The 24,667-nt window shown below is 34.3% G+C and overlaps 1 protein-coding gene across 2 annotated transcripts in view; it reads left to right on the top strand.

The window, feature by feature from the left end:
• The window catches only part of ROCK1 (Rho associated coiled-coil containing protein kinase 1), a 153,870-nt gene that overhangs the window by 13,458 nt on the left and 115,745 nt on the right, over positions 1-24,667 (top strand). For both annotated transcript variants that reach the window (XM_037158389.2, XM_037158388.2), the window contains exon 2: positions 10,941-11,022. In XM_037158389.2, coding sequence (XP_037014284.1) covers positions 10,941-11,022 — 82 coding nt within the window. The remainder of the gene's footprint in view (positions 1-10,940; positions 11,023-24,667) is intronic.

The following is a 24,667-nucleotide window of genomic DNA, read 5'->3' as shown; positions in this document are numbered from 1 at the left end:
AGTGTGGTTTCTTTATCCTTGGTTGCCAAGACTTTTGTACAGTTTGATTTTCTGGCAGTTCTGGGTGTTTTTTGTTTTTACATTAGTTGTGATCCTTCTTGTGGTTGCACAAGGAGGTGAAGTGTATGTCTACAAAACCTCACAGAAACAGTAGTGTAAGCTAATGGTAAATGGCTGTCCCTTGGTTCCTTTTATTTTCATGCTCAGTGCTCATCTGGCCTAGCTCAAAGCTTTTTTTCCCCTCTTGGGACTTATCCTGACATTCCAGGTTGCTGACTGGCCTTTTGGCATTACCTGACTGAACTTGGTCCCACATACATAGCTTCTACCATCTTTTTAAGTAGAAAGAAGGAAGAAGTTAGCAACATCATGTAGCTTTTCCCAGATATTTTTACAGTATTTATAATTAAATGAATTGTAATCATAATATAAATAAAAACAATAGCTTATTCTGTAGTTGTCACATTCAGGCTCAGTCCCTGCTTCCTTCCTTTCTTCTTGTAGTTTCAGAGTAGCCACTGAATTTAGTGAATTGAAGGCCAAGGGCTTCTAGAGATTTCTACTCCTTTTTACTTATATTAATTACAAATCTTGATTGTAAAGGACTGAACACCTGACCCAAATTAGCTTAAACAGTAAAGAACTTTTATTGTCCCTGAATACTTTATAGAAAGATTTGTTTTGTTTGATCAGTCTGACTTTGGGGGGGTCAAATTTGATAAAGAAGTCCCCCCAAAAAGTGCTATTCTCAGTCATCATTGTGATTCCTCAGTACTTTGTATCTTTGCCTGTCAAAAGGAAAGAACCCATTTTCTTAGGAACGTATGACAAAATTGTTTAAATGTGAACAGGCTATAAAAGAATAGTTTACTATATTAAAAAGATATTTTTTTTCACAAATGTAAGATAAATGGAAGTTCAATGTTTGTATGAGATTTAATATTTTTTCCTAAGTGGAAACACATCTTGATTATTTAAATAGCTCTTGAACTTCTGAGCTATTATAATTTGAGCTATTGATGCTCAAGATAATGAGGTCTGTCTGGAAAAAGTCCAGCCATTGCTAATGTAACAAGAATGGTTTGTGTGACATAGATGTAACTTAGCAGCCAAGGAGAGTAGACTGGAATGCGCATGTGTACACAATGATGACTCCACTGTACTAGTCAATGGGCAGGAGACACTTTTGATTGAACATTTGTAATGTATGGTTGTTGCATTCACAGTGACTGAGTGAGTAAAGCAACCAATCTGCATCATATTTTTCATTGAGCTTGAACATTCCTCTGTGGAAACTGTTCAGCTGATTCAGAAGGCCATAGCTATCGGCAGCTGGTGATTGCCAGCCTCATCACATCAACATGCCCACTCATGTGTCAAATCTCATGCAGAGTTTTTTTGTGAAACATCAAATCACCCAGGTCACCCAGCCCCACTACAACCCAGATTCGGTGCCCTGTGACTTCTGGCTTTCCGCAAAACTAAAATCACCATTGAAAGGGAAGAGATTTCAGACCATCAGTGAGACTCAGAAAAATGCGACAGGGCAGCTGATGGCAATTGGGAGAACTTGTGAGATCCCCAGGTGCCTACTTTGAAGGGGATTGAGGCGTCATTGTCCTATGTATAATGTTTCTTGTATCTTCTTCAGTCAGTATTTGTTTCTCATATTACATGGCTGCATACCTTCTGTACAGACCTCACATAAGCTCCATAAGAGTGGGTGTCTGATCATCTAGTTCACTGATGTATCATCACTTCCTGGAGCAGTCCCTGTAATATTTAAAGTTTTCAATAAATATATGGGTGTTGAATTGCTAGAAAATGTCTCGTTTTTGTGACAGAAGCCAAGAATGACTGACATATTGTTAAGAGATATGGTAAAATTGCCCTGGCCAGGTGGCTCAGTTGATTAGAGTGTTGTTATGTTATGTACACCCAAAAGTTGCAGGTTTGATACCTGGTCAGGGTACATACCTAGGTTGTAGGTTTGATCCCCAGTTGGGGCACATATGAATGGCAACTGATCAATGTTTCACTCTCACATTGATTTCTGTCTGTCTGTCTCTCCCCCTTGCCTCCGACCTTTCTCTCTCTCTAAAAAAAAACAATGAACATGTCCTCGGGCAAGGATTAAAAAAAAAGAGATAGAGATGGTAAAATTGGTAGTTTATTTAAATCTAACCTATATGTATTCTTAGGAGATAATATTTTAAAACTATAAGCAGTCTGTATAAAGATATTTTTCCCTCTTGCTATCTTGCTATCTCTGAATTTCAGATGAGGTGCCAAAAATTAATAATACCCATTTTATAAGGCTTTACACATTCATAATTTTGTTTAATCTTTACAACAATAATGTGGGTTAGAGTAAATATTCATCTTACTTTGTAAATGAAACTAGACTGTAGAAAAGGTAAATGAATTGCCCAACAACATATAGCCAATAAGTGACAGGCTTTCTGGTCTTTGATCTGGAGTGCAATAGAAAGAACACCAAAGTTGTAGATAACATGCCACAGAGAGGTGTTTCCATAGCACTTAGGAGAGTGCTTTGTACATGGAATGCATTAACTGAAAAATATTTAAATTGACTGAAAAATATGAGGATTGATAAAGAATGGAGTATAGGAAGATAAGTTAGAAAATAATAGAGAAAAGATCTTTTAGTGTTTATTGGCTGGGTTGGAGCAGTAGTCTGGAACTTAACTGAATGAGAAGTGGGAGCCAGTTCTTTGACTGAACCTGTAGTATAATGATTGCAAGGTTCAAATAGCTGCCTTCTAAAACATATCTTTGTTGGACCTGATGCATCAGGAAAGTGAGTGTTGGTAGGTAATCTGAGCTATGAAGCATGGAGATCTGAAGTAGAATAAAATGAACAATTACAGTGGTGATGGTTAATGATATCATGTACATAATTTAACAGTAGGAAATAGTAACATTTTACTGAATTGGTATGAAGCAAGATATGGGATGCCTTTGGGAAATGTTAAAAAAATTAATATCCTTATATTTGGTGAATGTATTACTGTCTTAGAACTGAACATTTATCAGGGGCTGGTAATGGAATAGGAAATTGATTACAAAGAGGTTTGAGGAAACATTTAGGGTGACGGAAGTGTTCTGTATCTTGATTGTGGTGGTTGGTGGTGGTAGTTGTTGCACAACTGTGTGTTTTGTCAAAATTAATAGAACTGTAAACCTAAAAAGGATGAATTTTATTTAATGTAAATTATACCTCAATAAGCCTTTTTTAAAAAGGGAAAAGAAAATACTTATTTAGTACAGGGATTAATGGTTCCATGACAGAACTGAGCATTTGTTACTGTCAGTAATATGGCCTTTGAATATGAAGGATATGTCTTTGTGTGATTTTATTTATGTGTATTTACACATCACCTGGAAAGGACTCGTGCTGACTGTATTTTGAAGTATAAGTATTGGAAATAACTGATAGTATTTGTGATGAGTGATAAAACTAGAACTTTCAGGTAAGAATTAGAATTTTGGAAAACTTGTATGTGCTACCTGAGTTTGATAGTTCCCCATGCCTGAAGACTTTCTCAAGAGGTTGATAGTGACATTAAATGTGAGTTTCCAATATGGTATGTGAAATGTATCAGTGTTTGGAAGAGTTCATAATTCAGTGAGCCATATTTTCTCACTGACTGATGCATGATGTTAAAGAATCATCCATGGGAAAGATCCATTCAAAGTGCAAGATAGATCAGTAAATTTTAATGTTGCAAGGTGAGTACAAAAAGTTCATTGATACAGTTTCAGGTTCCATATTACAACTGACCTTTAAGAAACACTTTTGTCAAGTTTGGTGTAGTAGCAAACAGTTTCCACAAGTATTGAAAATGTGCCCTGGCTGGTGTAGGTCAGTGGATTGAGCATTGGCCTGTGAACCAAAGGGTCGCTGGTTTGATTCCCAGTCAGGGCACATGCCTGGGTTGCGGGCCTGGTCCCCAGTGGGGGGCCACATGAGAGGCAACCACACATTGATGTTTCTTTCCCTCTCTTTTCTCCCTCCTTTCCCCTCTCTCTAAAATTCAATAAATGAAACCTTTTTTAAAAAAGAAAGAAAATGCTGTTAAAATACTCTTCCTTTTTCCATCTAAGTATCTATGTGAAATCAGATTTTCTTACCTCAGCCAGGACACTGTAATCCAACAGATTGAATACAGAAGTAGCTTTGAGAGTCCAGCTATCTTCTATTAGATGAGACCATGGAGATTTGTGAAAGTGTAAAATAATGCCATTCTTACAAATTAAAAATTGTTTTCATAAAAATGTTTATATTAACATGTAATGGATTTTTTAAAAGATTCTATTTATTTTTAGAGAGAGGAGAAGGGAGAGAGGAAGAGAGGCAGAGAAACATGGATGCGTGGTTGCCTCTTGCACTCCCCCAACTGGGGACCTGGCCCGCAACTCAGGGAATTAAACCAGGCACCCTTTGTTTCACAGGCTGGCACTCAATCCACTGAGCCAGCCACACCAGCCAGGGGATTTATTTTTATTTCTATCTTTTAATCAGTGTGCTAAGACTATTCACATTTATTTATTTATTTATTTATTTATTATTTTTAATCTTCACCCAAAGATACTTTTATTAATTTGAGATAGAAAGAAAGAAACATTGATGTGAGAGAGAAACATTGATCGGTCACCTCATGTTCATGCCTTGACTGGGGATTGAACCCACATCTTAGGTATGTGCCTGCACCAGTAACCAAACCTGCAACATTTTGGTGTACGGATTGATGCTCCTACCAACTGAGCCACCTAGCTAGGACATTTTGTGCTTTTTAAGGAATTGTCTGTCTCACTGAAGTTACCATGTTTATATGTGGAGTTTTTTATAATATTACCTTATTATCCTTTGTATATCTGCAAGATCTGGATGATAGTGCCTATTTTATTTTTAATATTGGTAATCTGTGTTTTCTCTTTTTCTTTGTCAGTCATGCTATGGGGTTGTCATTTTGATTGAACTTGTCAAAGAACCAGCTTTTTGTTTCATTGAATTTTTGTTGCTTTCTGTGTTCAACTTTATTGATTTTTGTTTTTCTTTATTGTTTGCTTTCTTATTTTTGCTCTTGTTTTATTTTACTCTGTAGTTTTTTTGAGAAAGGAACTTAGATTATTGATTCAAAATCACTACTCTTTTCTAATATGAGTATTTAATACATTTTCCATTTAGCAGTGCTTTAATTATATGGCACAAGTAGTTTGTTATTTAACACAAATTAAATAACATATAACACAAATTTGATGTTATATTTTCATTTTTACTTATTTCAATGTGTATTTTTATTTCTCTTGAGACTTTCTCTTTGACTATGGGTTATTTAGAAATATTTAGTTTCCAAGTGTTTGGACATTTCTCTATTCACTGTTATTTATTTTAGTTTGATTACCTTTTGGTCTATCTTGTATTTCATGAGTACTTATAAAGAATGCATTTTGCTGTTATGGGGGAATGTTCTATAAATGTCAATTTGATTCTGTTGTTGAGTTCTCCTTGCTGATTTTTCTCTGCATTTGTATTGGTTGTTAAGAGAGAAGTGTCAAGGTTACCAAATACATTTGTCGATTTATGTCTTTCTCTGTTTCTATCTGTTTCTGTTTTGCATGTTTTGCAGCTCTGTTTAGAAGAAATATATTTTAAGATTGCTGTGCTTTCTCGGTGATTGACTATTATCATTATGTAATTTCTCTATCTGTCCTTAGTCATTTTCTTTCCTCTGAAGTCTACATTATTTTATAATATACCCAGTCCAACTTTCTTTTCATTTCTGTTTGTATTGTATATCATTTCTCATTCTTTTACTTTGAACCTACCATATTGTTACATTTGAAGTGAATTTCTTGCGTGTAGATTGACTTGCCTCACTTCCATCTTATTCTTTCTAAATCTCTTCTTTAAGGATCAGTTCAAATTTCATCTCCTTTATAAAACCCTAGTTGATTAAATAGTCCTCTTTTTTTCCATGTAGCACCTACTTGTTACATGGAGGATCCTTCCTGTGTTTACTTTTTTTTACCTAATAAGCAAAGAACTCCCAAAGACAGGAAGTATTTATTATTATTACTACTACTATTACTACGGCTACACTACATGTTTTACTACAAAGGGGAAGCAGACATAAGTAAATACGTTACAATTAAATATTAAAATTCCTATAATAGGAAACACGTAGGAGGTCATTATTAATATTTCCTCAGTGTGTCTGGGGAAGGCAGCACATGGTAAGTGACACTGAGGCACTCTGAATATAAGTAATGTTCACATTCCAGCTGGAGAAAAGAGCAGGTGCAGAGGCAGTGGGGTAGGGTGAGTATGGCTTGTTTGACATTACTACATACATGCCAAGGTTCTTTAGGGCAATTATAGTGCAAAAAAACTAAGTATTCTAAATATTTAGTAAAACATACAGTGGCACTTCCCAGTCACTCTCCAAATATAGACTTAATATAATGAGCACACACTAAGTATATAGACTTAAATAACTTAGTTGAAGACTGATTGGAAATTTAGAGTTACATGCATGTAGAGAAAATGAGTCTTAGGAAGTACTGGCATGTATGTAGTAATGTCACACTGGTTAAATAGATTTTAACTGTGTTTAACATCAGAAGTTCAAGTTCTCTGAGGAAATTCTGTTTTCATTTTCATACTAGCACTTAATATTGAGGAATTCCTTAATCTCTTTACCCAGCAAAGAGATTTATATGTACCAGAAATACATTTTTTAAATGGTACATTCTCTGTCATTAAGCTTGACAGAAGTCTTTTAGTACCAAGGGTCAGCCTATTTGAGAAGTAGTTTGGTGTTTTGGAAGCATTGGCTTTACTGCTGTAATTGCAATAGATTTTTTGGTAGTTTCTCAAAAAACATGTCCACATTTAGAATAGTAACCATTTTGAAATTTTGCTTAAAAATTATTTTTAATACATGGTATACCTTTCTTAGTGCTGCTATATTCTTATACTTTTTTTGACTTCTCTTAGCTACTGTTGTTTTATGTTTTAGATTATGCCAGAAGAATATCTTCTTGTCTATTCTGTTTCTCTGATAAAAGGCATATAATTTTTGCCTATGGATGATACTGAAAAGCCATATACCATCTTACACTACTGTAGGCCCAAATACCTAGTGGCCATTAGTGAGGCAGCTAGTTTCCATTAACAAATGCATGGTCAAATTCTTTGGTCAAGTAAAAGTCAGATGTTCCATGTTAAAAAAAAATCATAGATGGGATTACTATAATGGGGAAGGACTTAACATCATGATCTAAGATTTAAGTTTTTATGCCATATCACTAAAAAGTCTATTTTCTTTTTATGTCTTTTCTATCAATATGAGACTAAACTTACAGCAACTGTTAGCTGAAGAAATAAAGAGAAGGAAGTGGGACTATTAAAGACCAAATACTTCACATACTTCACTTGTTTAATTCTCACAAATCTATTTTGAATTGTAGATAGTTACTTTCTTTTTACAAAAGAGAACACTGAACTCGGAAAGATTGGGGCTTGTTCTTCCAACAGAAACATACAAATACCCATATTTTTCTTTATAATACTTTTGCTTTATTTTTTATGTTTGAATTATTTCAATCCATGGAATTCATTTTATTATTAAGGATGACTGAAAACCATTCTTCTCTGTACTGCTGTCCTGCAAACAACATTTACCAAACAACATTTACCAAAGTGATGCTTTTTGTCAGTCCCATCTTGCCCCTGGCCACACTATTGAACAGGCAATTTTCTTGCCCTTTCACTGCAGCAAGACCTATAGCATTGGTACTATAGCTCTTTTTTTTTTTTTTTTTTTTTTTTTTTGCCTTGGATTAATCAGAACCAGCCTCCTGGAGTTAGGGACAGTTTTTTCCTCCTTGGAGGCTCAAGCAAAGTCAGGGTTAAATTAGGAAGGTAGAAATAATAGTTGGGGAAGGAGAGCCAACAGTGTCTGCTATGCTTTGATTAAAATGTAGTGCTCAGTTCTGGGGTTTAGCTTACTGACGGCATTTGAAATTTAGCTATAAGGATTGAAGTAAAAAGTAATTCAGTTACAAGAACTGTCAATTTTAATAGGTAGTTTAGGGAAGGTTGTGCAGAAGGAGTAGTGGTATACTAGAGAAAACATGGGATTTTGAGCCAGTGGTTTATTAGAGAAAACTTAGAATTTTGATTCTCAGCCAGTGTACTTTCTAATTATAATTAGAAGAATGGTGATTTTCTAATAATTTTTGAACAATACATCTTTGGTCTAAATATACATGTTTATTTTCTATTCCTAGCTTCATTTTTAAGATTGAGGATTTTTAAAATTATGTTTTTATCATGGTAATGTTATATCTGTAACTATTAGACTAAGAGTATTTTGATTCTTATACAGCTTACTAGCTAGCTGTGTGGCATTGGGCAAGTCAGTTAATATTTCTGATTGTTATTTGCCTTAGGTATAAAATGAGAGGATTAAACAAGGTAAATTTTGAGGTTCTTTTCTATCCAATGTTTGGTAATTTTTCTAAACTCTTAATTTGGAGTAAGAGAAGAAGCAGTTATTTTCAATATATTTACCAAAGAGAGCCTGTGAGTAAAATTTAATATGTACTTCACTGTTAAACGTTTTATTTGATATTAGAAAATAATCTAAGCTAAATAAATTTAGATGTGTTGAGCCTTTGAAAACTGGAATGTGTCTTTGGAAGTAGATGTTTATTATGAGCTCTTTAAAATAATAGTTGTTATAAAGTATAATAACATATTGAGGTTATCACATTGCATATACTTGCATTTCTCAGACAACATTAAGGTGTCAGAACCTGGCTTAAAATTGTTCTTACGTAGCTAATAGTATAGTAGTCCCCCTTATCTATAAGGAATACATTCTAGGACCCCCAGTGGATGCCTGAAACTGTGGATAGTACCAAACCCTATATATACTATTTTTTTCTCTGTATACTGCATACACTTTATGGCTTCTCTTTGGCATATCTGAATGGTCAGCATCACTACTCTTGCACTATGGGGGCATTATTAAGTAAAATGAAAGTTACTTGAACACAAGCATTGTGATAATGTGACAGGATTTGATAACCAAGATGGTTATAAGTGACTAAGGGGTGGGCAGAATATGTGAGTGCGGAGTGGATGTTCTGGACAAAGGGATGATTCATGTCCCAGCCAGGGTGGAGTTGGGATAATGTGAGATTTCATCATGCTACTCAGAATGCTACACAATTTAAAACTTATGAATTGTTTATTTTTGGAATTTTTTATTTAATATATTTGGGCCAAGGTTGACCATGGGTAACTGTAACCATGAATATGGGGGTTCTGCTGTATTTGCACTCTTCTGTAGTTTGTATTAATTTTTTGGAGTGACATGATACACAAAACTTAGTGTTTAAGAAAAATATTATTTCTTGAATATTGTATTGGCTTTACTGTATAACCTAAAAAATCATTGGTTTATTGTACATTATATGTCTACTTGTACAGGTCATTTTTCAAGGTGCTATGGAAGAAAATGAGATGTTAACTGTGATTTCGACCTTAAAGAACTTAAAATCTAGTCAAAATTTTAAATATATATTCATACTTAATTTACCTTTTCCTAGAAAACAGCGAATTCAGATATTTATTGGTTTGGTTTTTCAATTTAGAACAGACCAGGCATCAGTTCGTTTTTTAAAAATCGAGTTCTCATATAAAGGTTCTCATCTCTTTTCTGTAAAAATATTCAAGTGGCTTATAAGGCTCTAAGAAATGTATCTCAAGAACAGATGAACTTGTTTTAGTGGAGGAACTTTTTCTTCACATCTGCACAGACCTCTGAATTTCAAAAAGCCAGTCTAGGGTGGATTGTTGTTCTCTCTCTTCAAGCAGTCAACAGTGTTGGAATTAGTAGTCTTCTCCATGGTTACTTTCCAGTTCATGCAATGATACATTTTAAAACCTTGAATCTGCTTTTTGGTTTCCTAGGGGAGTATTTTTTTAAGTATTCTAAAACAACTGGGTAATTCACACCCATGGCTTAACATAAAATATAAACTGTATATCCTCTGGCTTTAATTTCTCCTTTTATGAACATGACTCTACAGGGTCTGCAGAAGGTACCTTTCCTTTTGCTACTTCTGTTTTTATTTTGGGGCTCTGCAGGACAAAACTAGATTTTCCCAGATAAATAAAGTGAAAATTACTTGGGTTATCTGAATTTTTCTCCTGCTACGTTTGTAGATATAACCCGAATAGATGCCTCCCATTTCACTCATTGTTACACCTTCACATTGCCCTGCACTTGTTCAGAAGTAAAAGTAAAACCAGTGTTTGTCCTTTACTAATAGCTTCCTTAGAAAGTGATTCAAGGAAAGAAAACTCTTATGAAAACCCTAATGAAACTCTTATGAAATTGTAGTTTATAATTAAATGTATTTTAATTATAAAAATATATCAAACTGTAGAATTTATTTTACACTAAACTCCACAGTTTAGGAACTGTTATTTAGCATCTACCTTATAAATATGTGTAATCACAAAGATAAGCCATTTGTTTTTTATGCATGTCTGTGAAATGAAGATAAATGCAGTAGTAAGAGGGAGTGAAAAGTAAAATTTTGTGCCCTGATGAGGGGAAAAGGGCATGAGTTGAAGTCATTTGTGGCCAATTGGTGGTTGTGTTGCTGCTTCTTAGTCTGGGAAAGTTAGAATATGAAAAATCTGTATGTGAAATAAAAATAAATTTTCTCTTCTCCCAGTACTCATATAACCTCGTAGAAGGTGTTAAATGAATGCAAGATATATGAGAAAGAGCTAATTAAAAATTAAAAGGTGTATTTGTTTCTTTATTCATAAAAAAGGAAAGTGTTCATAGAGTGATCCAAAAAACTAACTGTTTGTTTGTTCATTTGTTTAGGATGGATTGGATGCTTTGGTATATGATTTGGATTTTCCTGCCTTAAGAAAAAACAAAAATATTGACAACTTTTTAAGCAGATGTAAGTAATTTTTGTTGAGGTTAATGACAGACTATATATAATGAACTCTTGACTTAGATAATTCAAGACTTTTTTTCCCCTTCTGTCTACTCTTTGGTTTTTTCATCAGTAGTTTGTACATAAAATGGGTGAAATGGGAAAGAAACTTTATTAGTTAGTTTGAGTGCCTAATAGGATAATCTAAAAATATTTTGCAGAAAAGGGAATGAAATGTAAATGGCTAAAATAAGTATATTAAAATAAGCATATACATACATAATATGTTAAGTTTCAGTAAAGTTATATTCTTTTTACTTTTGTAAATGAATGAACTATTATATTTTAATACCTGCAAGTAAGAATAGATTACATATGAAAAGCCCCCCTGAGATACAAGAATTTTCTTCATGAAAGGTGGCTTGTGTTTAAATTGTACAAATATTCTTTTCTAAAAACATTGTTTGGATTTTGATATTAGATACATTTAGGTTGGGTTGTTTTTAGTGTTATCTTTCAAGTTTGGTTACATATTTTTGCTTAAAAGGTTTTATTTTTTATAGTAAAGGTTTTTACTTTTTTGTAATTTATTATTTCTACATTTGGAAATCTTGCCTCAGAATTTTACTTAACCAATTTTATGTTATTTTAGTTTCTATTTTTTTAATACAAATATTTATTTATTCTTAATTTTATTTTGGAATATGTTGCCAATTCTGAATAGGAACTTTTTTAAGTATAAAAGTTTCCTTGATTTCTCACATCTTACTGAAATTGCAGAAGAATTTTATTCTTGTTTACATTTGCTTCCCTCCCTACTTAACACTATAGCAAAAGAACTAAAAAGGTGGAGAAACATGACTATTTCTTATTTGAAGGGAGACAGAATAAATGCACATTAATACAAAGGGGAGTGTGTATTTTTGTAGAGTTACGTTAGCAAGAATTGGACCATATGTTTTCTTAGTCTGTTACTCCTTTTGCTATGCAATGTTGTTTCATAATATTAAGTATGCCATTATATACTACATCTTATAAACAGAAACATCAATAGAAATAAGTAAAGTAAAATGAAAACATAAACCTCTCAAGTGAATTATTTTAACTGACAAATGTGTGTATTTTAGTCCAGCTTTTATTTTATTTTTTTGTTCTTTAAACTATTTTTAAATTTTATCTTTCAGTTACGGTTCACATTCAATATTATTTTATATTAGTTTCAGGTGTATAGCATAGTGGTTAAGTCATGTACTTAATGAAATGTTCCCCCTGATATTTCCAGTACCCATCTGGCACTATACACCATTACTGTAGTATTATTGACTATTTCATGTGCTGTACTTAAAATCCCTGTGACTGTTTTGTAACTATAAATTTATACTTCTTAACCTTTCACCGTTTCACACAGTCCCTTATACTCTCTACCCTCTGGCAAACATCAGTCTATTTTCTACAAGTCTGTTTGAATTTTGTTTGTTCATTTATTTTGCTCTTTAGATTCCATCCACATATAAGTGAAATCGTATGTTGTTTTTTTCTGACAGACTTATTTCACTTAGCATAATACCCTCTAGGTCAGTCCATGTGGTTGCAAATGGTGAGATTTCTTTTTTTTTTTTAATTTATTATTTTTTGTCCTAACTTTAAGACATGCTTATTGATTTTAGAAAGAGGAGAAGGATGGGAGAGAAAGAGGGAGAAAATCATCGATGTGAGAGAGAAACATCAGTAGGTTATCTCTTGCATGTGCCTTGACTGAGGACTGAATCTGCAAACTAGACATGTGCCTTGACGAGGAATTGAAGCCACTACCTTTCAGTTTCTGGGACAACGCTCCAGCAAACTGAGACATTCTTTCTAGGGCACATTTCATTCTTTTTTATGGCTGAGTAGTATTCCATTTTATATATGCACCATATCATCTTTATTCAGTCATCTATTAATGGGCACTTGGTATACCTTGGCTATTGTAAATAATGCTACAATGAGCACAAGGGTGCATATATTCTCTTGAATTAGTATTTTGGGTTTCTTTGGATATATACCCAGAAGTGCAATCTCTGGCTCCTAAGGCAGTTTCATTTTTAATTTTTTGGTGACCCTTCATAATGTTTTACATAGTGTGTACACCAAGCTGCATCCCCACTAGCAATGCACAAGGGTTCCCTTTACTCCACATCCTCATCAACACTTGTCTGTAGATTTATTAATGATAGGCATTCTGACAGGTGTGGAATGATACCTCCTTATGGTTTTAATATGCATTTCTCAGACTCTTAGTGACACTGAGCATGCTTATGTATGTCTAGTGGCCATCTGTATGTCCTTTTTGGAGAATTGTCTATTCAGGTCCTCTGCTTATATTGTTTTTGTTACATTCTTTATTTTTTATTGGTTTTTAATTGGAGTGTTTGTTTCTTGGTGTTGAGTTGTATGAGTTCTGTATAAATTTTGGTTATTAACCCCTTATCAGATCTATCATTGGTGAATGTGTTTTCCCATTCACCCATTCAGTAGGTTGTCTTCATTTTGTTGATAGTTTTGTGGGGGTTTTTTTGCTGTGCAAAATTTTTAGTTTGATGTAGCCCATTTTATTTTTTCTTGTGTTTCCCTTGATTGAGGAGATACATCAGAAAATATATTGCTAAATGAAATGTCCAAGATTTTACTGCCTTTGTTTTCTAGCTTTATGGTTTTGAGTCTCATGTTTAAATCTTTAATCCATTTTGAGTTTATTCATGTATATAGTGTAAGAAAGTTGTCTAGTTTCATTTTTTTTGCATTGCATATTTGTCCAGTTTTCCCAAAATCATTTACCGACTAGATTGTCTATACCGCTTGTATGTCTCCTTTGTCAAATATTAATTAACCATAAAGCTGTGGGTTTATTTCCAAGCTTCTCTTCTGTTTCATTGATCTGTATACCTGTTTTTGTGCCAGTACTGTGGTGTTTCGATTACTATGGCCTTGTAGTGTAGTTTGATATTAGGTACCATGATTCCTCTAACTTTGTTCTTCTTTCTCAAGGTTGCTGTGGCTATTTGGGGCTTTTTGTGGTTCCATATAAATTTTTAGAATATTCTCGTTCGGTGAAATACGCCGTTGGTATCTTGATAGGAATTGCATTGAATCAATAGATTGCTTTGTTTAGTATGGACATTTTAATGATGTTATTTCTTCCTGTCCGTGAACTCAGTATTTGTTTCTACTTATTTGTATTTTTTCGGTCTCTTCAGCGTCTTCTAATTTTCTAAGTACAGGTCTTTTACATTGGTTAAGTTTATTCGTAGGTATTTTTTTGATGCAGTTGTAAATGGGATTATTTTCGTAGTTTTTTTTCCTGCGATAATCTAGTTTTTAAGTTGCAGGTGTAGAGAATAATAAAACAAAATTTTAGCAAATCATATCTAGCATCAGGTAAAAATTGTAACTAACGAGGGTTATACTAGGATTGCAAATTAGTTTAAGTTTCAAAAATCAGTTAGTGTAATTTACCATATTAACACACTGAAAAAGAAAATCCATACCATCATCTCAGTAGATACAGAAAAGGCATTTGATGACATTCAGTATTTATTTTTTGAAATATTGATACTATCTCTCTGCTACCTAGAATTTGAAGGAAAACTCCCTCACCCTGATAATGAGAATCTACAAAAAACCTACAGTTCAGATCTACAGTGTGTTTGTGTCTTACTAAATGCTTTTTTCTTTAAGGTTAGGAAAAGTCAGTCTTTTTTAAGATTTTATTTATTTTTAGAGAGAAGGGGAAGGGAGGGAGAAAGAGTAGTGAAACATCAATGTGTGGTTTTCTCTTGTGTGCCCCCCTAATGGGGACCTAGCCCACAACCCATGCATGTGCCCTGACTGGGAATCGAACCGGGAACACTTTGGTTTGCAGGCCTGCACTTAATCCACTGAGCTACACCAGCCAGGGTGAAAAGTCAGTTTTTTCTCACCACTTTCATTCAGCATTGTTTTAGAAGTTTTAGTGCAACTTGGTAAAATAAAGAAACATTATATACATTAAGATGAAAAGTAAAATTTTTTTTATTTGTACAACATGCATTTTTATATAAAAATTCCCAAGATTCTAAAAAAAATTAAAGAACTAATCACGTTAAACACCATTGCTAGTTAGAAGGTGAATAAATAAAAAGCAATTCTATTTTTGTATATTAGCAACAAGTGATTTGAAATAGACACTATAACAAATATAACACTATTTACAATAAAAGCAAAAACATGAGAAATTTATGGATAAATTTGACAAAATATGTGCAAGACTTGTTTACTGAAACTACATAATATTACTGAGAGAAATTTTAGAAAACCAAGAAAAAAAGAATAGCTATTCAGTGTTCATGGATTGGACCATTCAATAATAAAATACTCAGTGTCCCCCAAATCAGTTGATCTATGGAGTCCATGTATTTTCAGAACCTAAACAGGCTTTTTGTGTAAAGTGCCAGCAATTCAAAAATTCATTCAGAAGGGTGGAATAGCCAAATAATTTTGAAAAGTAAAGAGCAGAGTTGGAGGACTAACATTACTCAATTTCAAGATTAAGGAAGTGTAATTAATATTGAAAGAATAAACATATAGATAAATACAACAGAATAAAGTCCAGAAATAGACCCATACATATATGGCCAATTGATTTTCCACAAAGGTGATAAACAAATTCAGTATTTAGCTTTACTTTGCACCATATACAAATTTAACTCAAAATGGATCATAGACCAAAATGTAAGAGTTAAAACTGTACTACTTCCAGAAGAAAGCATAGAATATGTTTGTGACTTCGGTTAGGTAAGGATTACTGAAATGGAACACAAGTAGCACAAACCATGGTTAGTTTTTTTAAAACATAAATTAGATTTCATCAACATTCAAAACTCTTTGTCTTTAGGAGACACCTGCTAAGAAAATGAACAGGTGAGCTACAGACTTGGGAGAAAATAGTTGCAAAACATGTGGAAGGGAAATGAATAGTGCTTTTAACAAATGGATAGTCATATGCAAAAGAATAAGTTGGACCCCCACCTCACACCATGTGCAAAATTAGTTCAGGATGTAAGAACTAAAACTTTCAAACTTTTAGAAGAAAATATAGTCATAAATCTTCATAACCTTAGTTAGGCAGTTGGTTTTTAAGTGTAACACCTAAAGTACTACCAACAAAAGAAAAAGAAATTGGTACATTGAAATAAAAAACTTCTGAGCTTCAAAGAACTGTCGTATCTCAGTACATCCACTTTTGCTCATTTACAGTTAGTTTTCCATATTGCTGCCAGAGGATATTTTTTTATTGAAAATTTGATTAAGTCACATCTCAACCCCTGCCTTTTTGATTTTCCTAGTGTGGCACTGTATGGCCCTTCAGATTACATTCTTTTCTGTGCATGACCCTTCAAATTACATTCTTTTCTGTATTACTCTCCTCATGTTTTGGGGGTTTTTTTTTAGCTGAATTTTATTTAAATTTTTTTTGGAGGAGATGGATATATTTATTACTTTGATTGTGATGGTAGTTTCAGAGGTTTTATATATATATATATGTACAAATTCATCTAATTGTATACATTAAATATCTGCAGTTTTTATATATTAATTATATCAATATATTTTGTGTATAAGCCCTTTGTCAGATATGTTTTATAAATATTTTATTCCAGTCTGAGGATTGCTGTAATTTTCTTAATGGCATATTTTGATGAGCAGGTGCTTTTAATTTTTTCCTTTTGAGAAGTTTTTAATTTTGATGAAGTCTAGTGTATCAGTATCTTCAAAATAGTTATTGCTTTTAAGATCTATTTAAGATAACTTTGGGACTTCTGCCAAGATGGAGGCATAGGTGGAAGCATTGCACCTTCTCACACAACCAAGTTTCAAAACAACAAAGTTTTAGCAACAAAAACGCAGCCAAACCACAGAAAATTGAACTATATGGAAGTCTGACAACAACAAACCCTTCAGCCAAACTGGTAAGAGGGGCAGAGCCAGCAGCAGAGCGGGGTCGGGCAGGAAAGATCCACTGAACCAACCCCGGGCTCACAACCCAGGCACGCTGACAGCTGTGGGCGGATCCCAGCTGTGGAGTAGCAGGCGGACCCATTGAGGGCCCAAGGCAGTGGACTCACTGAGGGCTGACCATGGTCACACATTTGCATGCAGATAAACCAGTGAAGGAGCGAGCAGTGAGACAGATTGTGCAGGCCCCAGTGGTGGAAAGTGGCAGAGGGAACTGCCATTGTCCCTCTCTGGCCCCGCCACCACATATGGCATCACAAACCAGCGACCTGGGTGGCCCCACCCTGGTGAACACCTCCTCGTAGGTAACAGGCACGAACAGATCAAAACATGGCTCAAGAACAACTCAGAGCCCCAGAGCCGAAAAATCTAAGCAATGAAGAAATAGCCAAACTTTCAGATGCACAGTTCAAAACACTGGTGATCAGGATGCTCACAGAACTGGTTGATTATAGTCACAAATTAGAGGAACATATGAAGGCTAAACTAATCGAAATGAATGGAAATGCACAGGAAACCAATTGTAATGGAAAGGAAACTGGGACTCAAATCAAAGGAGTGGACCAGAAAGAGGGAAAAAATGACCAAACAGAAAAAGGATGAAAAAACAAGAATTCAAAAAAATGAGAGGCTTAGGAACCTCCAGGACATCTTTAAACGTCCCATCATCCAAATTATAGGGGTACCAAAAGGGGAAGAGGAACAGCTACGAGTGGAAAACTTATTTGAACAAATAATAAAGGAGAACTTCCCCAATCTGGCTAAGGAAATACACTTCCAGGAAGTCCAGGAAGCTCAGAGAGTCCCAAAGAAGTTGGACCCAAGAAGGAACACACCAAGGCACATGATCATGACATTAGCCAAGATGAAAATGAAGGAGAGAATCCTAGAAGCAGCAAGAGATAAGGGGATGGTCACCTACAAAAGAGTTCCCATCAGACTGTCAGCTGATTTCTCAATAGAGATCTTACAGGTAAGAGGGGGCTGGAAAGAAGTATTCCAAGTCATGAAATCCAAAGACCTACATCCAAGATTGCTCTATCCAGCAAAGCTACCATGTAGAATGGAAGGGCAGATAAAGTGCTTCTCAGATAAGATCAAATTCAAGGAGTTCATCATCGCCAAGCCCTTATTATATGAAATGTTAAAGGGCCTTACCTAAGAAAAAGAAGATAAAAAAGATGAACAGTGAAAGGACAGCAAACTCACAGTTAGTAACAACCACACCTAAAACAAAAGCAAACTAAGAGGACAGCTAGAACAGGAGCAGAACCATAGAAATGAAGATCACATGGAGGGTTAGCAACAGGGGAGTGGGAGAAGGAGAAGGGGGGAGAAGGTACAGAAAATAAGTAGCATAGACAGTAGGTAGAAAATAGATAGGGGGGAGGGCAAGAATAGTATGGGAAATATAGAATCTAAAGAACTTGAGACACGTGGTTATAAACTAAAGGGGGGAATGGTGGGGGAGGTATATGCAGGGTGGAGGGGAATGAAGGGGGGAAATAGAACTGTAATAGCATAATCGATAAAATATTTTTTTAAAAAAAGATAACTTTGCCCATTCTTAGGTCCCAAAATATTCTCTTGATTTAATCTAGAAGCTTTATGGTTTTAGCTTTTGATTAATGTTTAAGGTTCATCTCAAATCAACTTCGTGAATGGTGTGAGGGATTAAAGTTTATTTTTTTTCTGTATGGTTATTCTGTTGTTTTAGCACCATTTATTGAAAAGACTTTCATGTCTTTTTCCCATTGCATTGCTTTGGTGACTTTATAAAAAAAAATCAAATGACTGTTTAATTGTGGGTCTGTTTCTTAGTCCTCTGTTTTGCTTTACTGATCTATATGTTTATTCTTTTAAAATATATTTTATTGATTATGCTATTACAGTTGTCCAGTTTTTCCCCCTTTATTCCCCTCTGCCCTGCATACCACCACTACCACCCTCATTCCCACTTTAGTTCATGTCCATGGGTCATACATATAAGTTCTTTGGCTTCTCCATTTCCTGTACTATTCGTAACCTCCCCTATTTTGTACCTACCATTTATGCTTCTTATTCCCTGCACCTTTTCCCCATTCTTCCCTCTCCCCCTCCCCACTGATAACCCTCCATGTGATCTCCATTTCTGTGACTCTGTTCTTGTTCTAGTTGTTCGCTTATTTTTGTTTTTCTTTTTTAAGGTTCAGTTGTAAATAGTTGTGAATTTGTTGTCATAAAATTTATTATTAGTAGTTTACTGTTTATGCTATTACAGTTATCCCTACCCACACTGTTGTCCATAGGTCATATATATCTGCTCTTCTTGATCCCTGTGGTTTGAATTTTCTAATGACTCAGCCACACAAAGTACATTTATTTCCTGGAAGGTACCTTGAAACCTTCTCCATAGACTTTTTAGATGTTGTCCTCCTTTCCCTAGAATTCCTTCAAATCCTGTCCCACTTAAAGGAGTCATCCTTTAAATTTTAAATAAGCTTTCAATTTGGCTTCCTAACCCCTTGAGCTAGGCTAGTCAGATGTCCTGCTCCTGGGTATATGCTTTCATGGCATCTTGTGCACTTACCACAGTTAAACTATATTTATTTGTGTGGTTATTTGATTGTTATAGTCTTCTCCTTCCCTTATTGTATCATGAGAACAGGACACTTGTATTTTTACTCCCAAACCTGATTGAATATTAGGTGCTCATTAAATATTTGTTAAGTATATTTAAGGTTAAATGCTGATTTGTTAGAAATGATCTAAAAAGTATTTCTTTGTTGATAGAATTGGGACATGGTCACTAGTTTTTAAAATTATTCTTGATCGTTACATATTTCAAATGTATTGATGATAATATATAGATATTTGTGTACTGATCATCACAGTTAAACTAATAGTTAACATTTTACCCTATTTGCTTCTGGTCTTTTGTTTAAAATAAAATGATAAGTTACCATTAGGTCTTGAGCTTCATGTCTTCCTTTTCCAGAGGTAACCACTAGCCTAGAATTGATATATTTAGTCACTGTTTCTTAAACTTTATCAGAATAGTGATTTCTGTTCTACTATACAAAATCATCACATCAAAAACAAGCATACAAATAAATCAACAATCCACACATGACAAGAAAAAATATAATTTTAGTCGTGATATAAAAAATAAAGTTCTTTCAGAAATTTATATTATGTTATTGTAAAGGGTAAACCATTGCTAAGTAAAACTACATGTATCATGTAGAAGGATTGTAGCTAAAGTTTTATTTATTTTTCCAAGTAATTATATTTGGTAACTAGCTGTAATATAATGTTCCGTAATACAGAGTTAAACTTTTTCTCTAATGGTTACCTTTTTAAATTCCTTCCAAAATGGATTTCATGGATTATACACATTTAATTAAATATTTATTTATATATAAACAGTCAGTAATGATCATCAGAGAGTTTGTTTCTATTTTCCCCCATCTTCAGTGGTTTATATGTCATTACCCTGGCATGCTTCAAAATGTAAAATATGTAATGCTTCTCCATACTTTTTACATTTGTAAAATTATGATACTTCTCTGCCTATTGAATGAATATTATGATAGTTGAATGTTAGTGTTATGTTTAAATTAGCTGTTCATTAGTTGGAGGTTAAATCAATAAATTTAATAGTTTTAGTAATTATATTTAAAAAGCCATGAATAAGTAAATCAGTCTCAGTTCAGCATGTTCTGCTGATATCAGTGAATCTGTTGTTCGTCCAAGGCAGTAAAAAACAACTTGACTGTGTTTGCCTTAGCTCTTTGTGGCATTGCACAGAAGGTACATATTGCTCAAAAGAAAAGGGAAAGCTTTTTCCTCATTTTAAATTAAGGTGTAATAATAACTTAAAACATCAGATGTTTTTATGGGTTTTCGTAAGGGTATCTACATTTCTGAAATCATATACTATAATATTGAAGATGAATACTACATTACCTGTAATAATATTAAAGAGGGTTTTTATGTACTTTGAATACAATTTTAGCTGTAGTTAGAAATCTACACTTTTTGAGGAATTATAAAGAGCAAAAATTCTAAAAATAGCAAAATTTATATACTATCTTTTATACACTGTTTACTTCTACATTTAAAAAGGATAAATTTCTTGAGTGGAGGAGAATATATGGAGTATATTGATCATGTACTGTGATTAGTATACAATTCTATTTTGAGTCATCTCAATTGAAAAAAGCTAAAACTGCCATTTGGTAGTGTCATTAAAACTTCTCTGCAGCTAAGTATTAAGGTACATATAAGAGTCTACATTAATGTGGGATATATCCAGCCAGAAGCTTTGAAATGTAGGAGAGTTTTGGCGTGTTTGACTTTTGGTTATTAAATCTGTAAATGACTTGCATAGTTTGGTAAATTTAGCTTTTATCGTTGAATGTATTTTCATCTTGCTGGGGCAGGATTTTACTAACGAATTATTTATTTAAACTGGATACTGAAGTATAAGAAAAATAGCACTTTGTTGAAGGACATGGAACCAATATATCATCATAGAAAACACAACTTTTAAAAAAATTTTTTTTAATTTATTTACCGTTAGAGGGGAAGAGAAGGAGAGAAGGAGAGAAATATCAATGTATGGTCGCCCCTTATGAGTCCCCTGCTGGGAACTGGCCTGCAACCCAGGCATGTGCCCTGACTGGGAATTGAACCGCGATTCTTTTGTTCGCAGGCCTGCCGCGCTCAATCCACTGAGCTACACTAGCCAGGGCTCAGAAAGCACATCTTTTATAAATGAAAAATTGGCATAAGTTTAATATGGCATTTAGGTCATTTGGCAAAAAGTAGATTATTTGTGACAGATATGCATATGAGGAGAAAATCAAATTCTCCATAAATAGATAAATGTAAAGACATAAAGTACTAAATGAAATTATAGGTATTGTGTTTATAGTCTTCAAGTAAAGAATGCCTTTTTTTTAAAGCAGGGTACCAGGGCTAGAAACTGTAGGAGACATTGACACAGTTTGGCATATTAAAACTATGTAAAGAAAAACAAATATAAAGAACACTGATAAACTGGGAAAATTTACAACGTACTTAACAGATACTTACTATATTCCTACTATATGAAGAGATCCTTCCAGTCAATAAATGCAAACAATTTAAAAATGGACAAAGTAACTGAAATTATAAAAGAGAAAAAATAAAAATGACTAATGAGCAGTTGACAGTTGAACACATACATTGATATTTTAAGAAATATGGGTTAAAATAAAAAGATGCCACCTCTACCTCTATCTCATTCTGAATCAGAAAGATAAAAAAGAAAAAAATCTAGGTTTGTTAAGTATTATGAGCTAAAATCGGTACAGTCATTTTGGACAGCAGTTGGATAATATATTTCAAAACTAATAATGTTCATGAACATAACCTAGTACTTTATTAAAGAAATGTACCCTGTATAAAACTCTGCAAATATACAGGAATGTTCATCATAGCAAATAATATATTATTAGAGCAAAACATTATAAATATAATATAAACATTGTAGACACAGTATAATTCAATAGAAGTCAGTCAGCTATCCAGTGTGTTTAATGAAAAACCATTCAGAAAATATATTTTTGTAAGTATGTATAGATAACACATTTTAAAAAATGAATATATACATTTAATTGAATGAATGTACTATAACTTTAAAAACTTTTTGTAATAGTGAACACTTAGGTTTCTTCTAGTTTTTCACTATTATAGGTAAGGCTATGAGGCCATTCTTGGACATACAACTTGGTATACTTGCTTTCTTTTCTTTATTTTTTTGCATATTTTATTGATTATGCTACTACAGTTGTCCCAATTTTGTTGTCCCCTTTATCCCCCTCCTCCCTGCGCCCTACCACCCTTCAGCATTCCCCCCAAGCACTTAGTTCATAACTATTGGCTGTATATATAAGTTCTTTGACTTCTCTATTTCCTGTACTATTCTTAACCTCCCCCTATTTTGTGCCTACCTATTATGCTTCTTATTCCCTGTACCTTGCCCTGCCTCCTGCTGCTTTCTTTCCCTCCCCACTGGTAATCCTCCATGTGATGTCCATCTCTTTGATTCTATTTCTATTCTAGTTGTTTGTTTAGTTTTTGTTTTTTTTGTTTTTTAGGCTAAGTTGTTGATAGTTGTGAGTTTGTTGTCATTTTACTGTTCATAGTTAGGTCACCTATTTCTTAGATAAGTCCCTTTAACATTTCATATAATAAGGACATGATGATGATAAACTCCTTTAACTTGACCTCATCTGGGAAGCACTTTATCTGCCCTTCCAATCCAAATGATAGCTTTGCTGGATAGAGTAATCTTGGCTGTAGGTCATTGCCTTTCATGACTTTGGATACTTCTTTTGCACCCCTTCTTGCTTGTAAGGTTTCTTTTGAGAAATCAGCTGAGTCTTAGGGGAAACTCCTTTTCTCTTGCCACTTTTTATTCTCCTTTTATCTTTAATCTTGGGTAATTTAATTATGATGTGTCTTGGTGTGTTCCTGCTTGGGTCCAATTTCTTTGGGACTGTCTGGGCTTCCTCGAAGTTTATTTCCTTTGCTAGATTGGGGAAGTTTTCCTTCATTACTTGTTCAAATAAGTTTTCAATTTCTTTTCCTCTTGTTCATTTGGCACCACTATGATTTGGATGTTGGAGTGTTTAAAGTTATTCCAGAGCTTTCTCAACCTCTCCTCATTTTTTTGAATTCTTTTTTCTTCATTCTGTTCTGGTTGGATGTTTATTTCTTCATTTTGTTTCAAATCCTTGTTTTGAGTCCCTTCACTTTTAGTTTTCTGTATATTTTACTTTATTTCACTTTGTGTAGCCTTCATTTCTGCCTTCATTTTGCGACTGAGTCCAGTCATTTCTGTGAGCATCCTGATTACCAGTATTTTGAACTCTGCATTAGATAGGTTGACTATTTCCTTGTTGCGTAGTTCTTTTTCTGGAATTTTGATCTGTTCTTTTGTTTGGGCCATATTTCTTTGTCTTGGCACACCTGTTACGGTGTAAGGGGTGGAGCCTTAGGTATTCACTAGGGTCGGGCAACCCTCATTGCTGCATTGTGGCACTGTCTGTGGGGGAGGGGTTAGAGAGGGAACAATGCCACTTGCTGGCTCTATGCTGGCCCTACTTTCCATCACTTCCCTCTCTTCCCACACTTCCCACAAGTAAATTGTGGCCCTTCAGAAGCTAATTTGCAGATGGTTGGGTTTGTGTGCATTCTAGTATCTTGTGGGCCTCTCCCGTGGACTCTCCTGTGATCCTGAGAGTTTCTTCCACCGCCACAACTCCTGCAGATTTTTAGATCCAAAGGTTTTGAGTCTTCAGTGTCCCATGCTGAAACCCTGGGTTCTGTGGTCTGTCTTGCTTTCCAGTGATTCTTCCCAACGTATCAGCCCACAAATGTGGGACCAACTGGTCCACCAGCCACCTCCTTGGCTGTGAGTCCTCTCCACCTTGGCTGCCTGTCTCCGCCCCTCCTATCAGTCTGGATGAATGTTTCTTTTAACTCCTTAATTATTGGACTTCCATGAAATTTGACTATCTGGCAGTTCTGGTTGTATTTTGTCTTTAAATTTGCTGTTGTCCTTCTTCAGGTTGTGTGAGGAAGTGAAGCATTTCTGTCTATGTCT

The sequence above is a fragment of the Artibeus jamaicensis genome, unplaced genomic scaffold (assembly GCF_021234435.1).
Source record: "Artibeus jamaicensis isolate MK-2021 breed Jamaican fruit bat unplaced genomic scaffold, CSHL_Jam_final contig_354, whole genome shotgun sequence".
NCBI lineage: Eukaryota > Metazoa > Chordata > Mammalia > Chiroptera > Phyllostomidae > Artibeus > Artibeus jamaicensis.
This window is presented reverse-complemented; position numbering and strand designations above follow the sequence as displayed.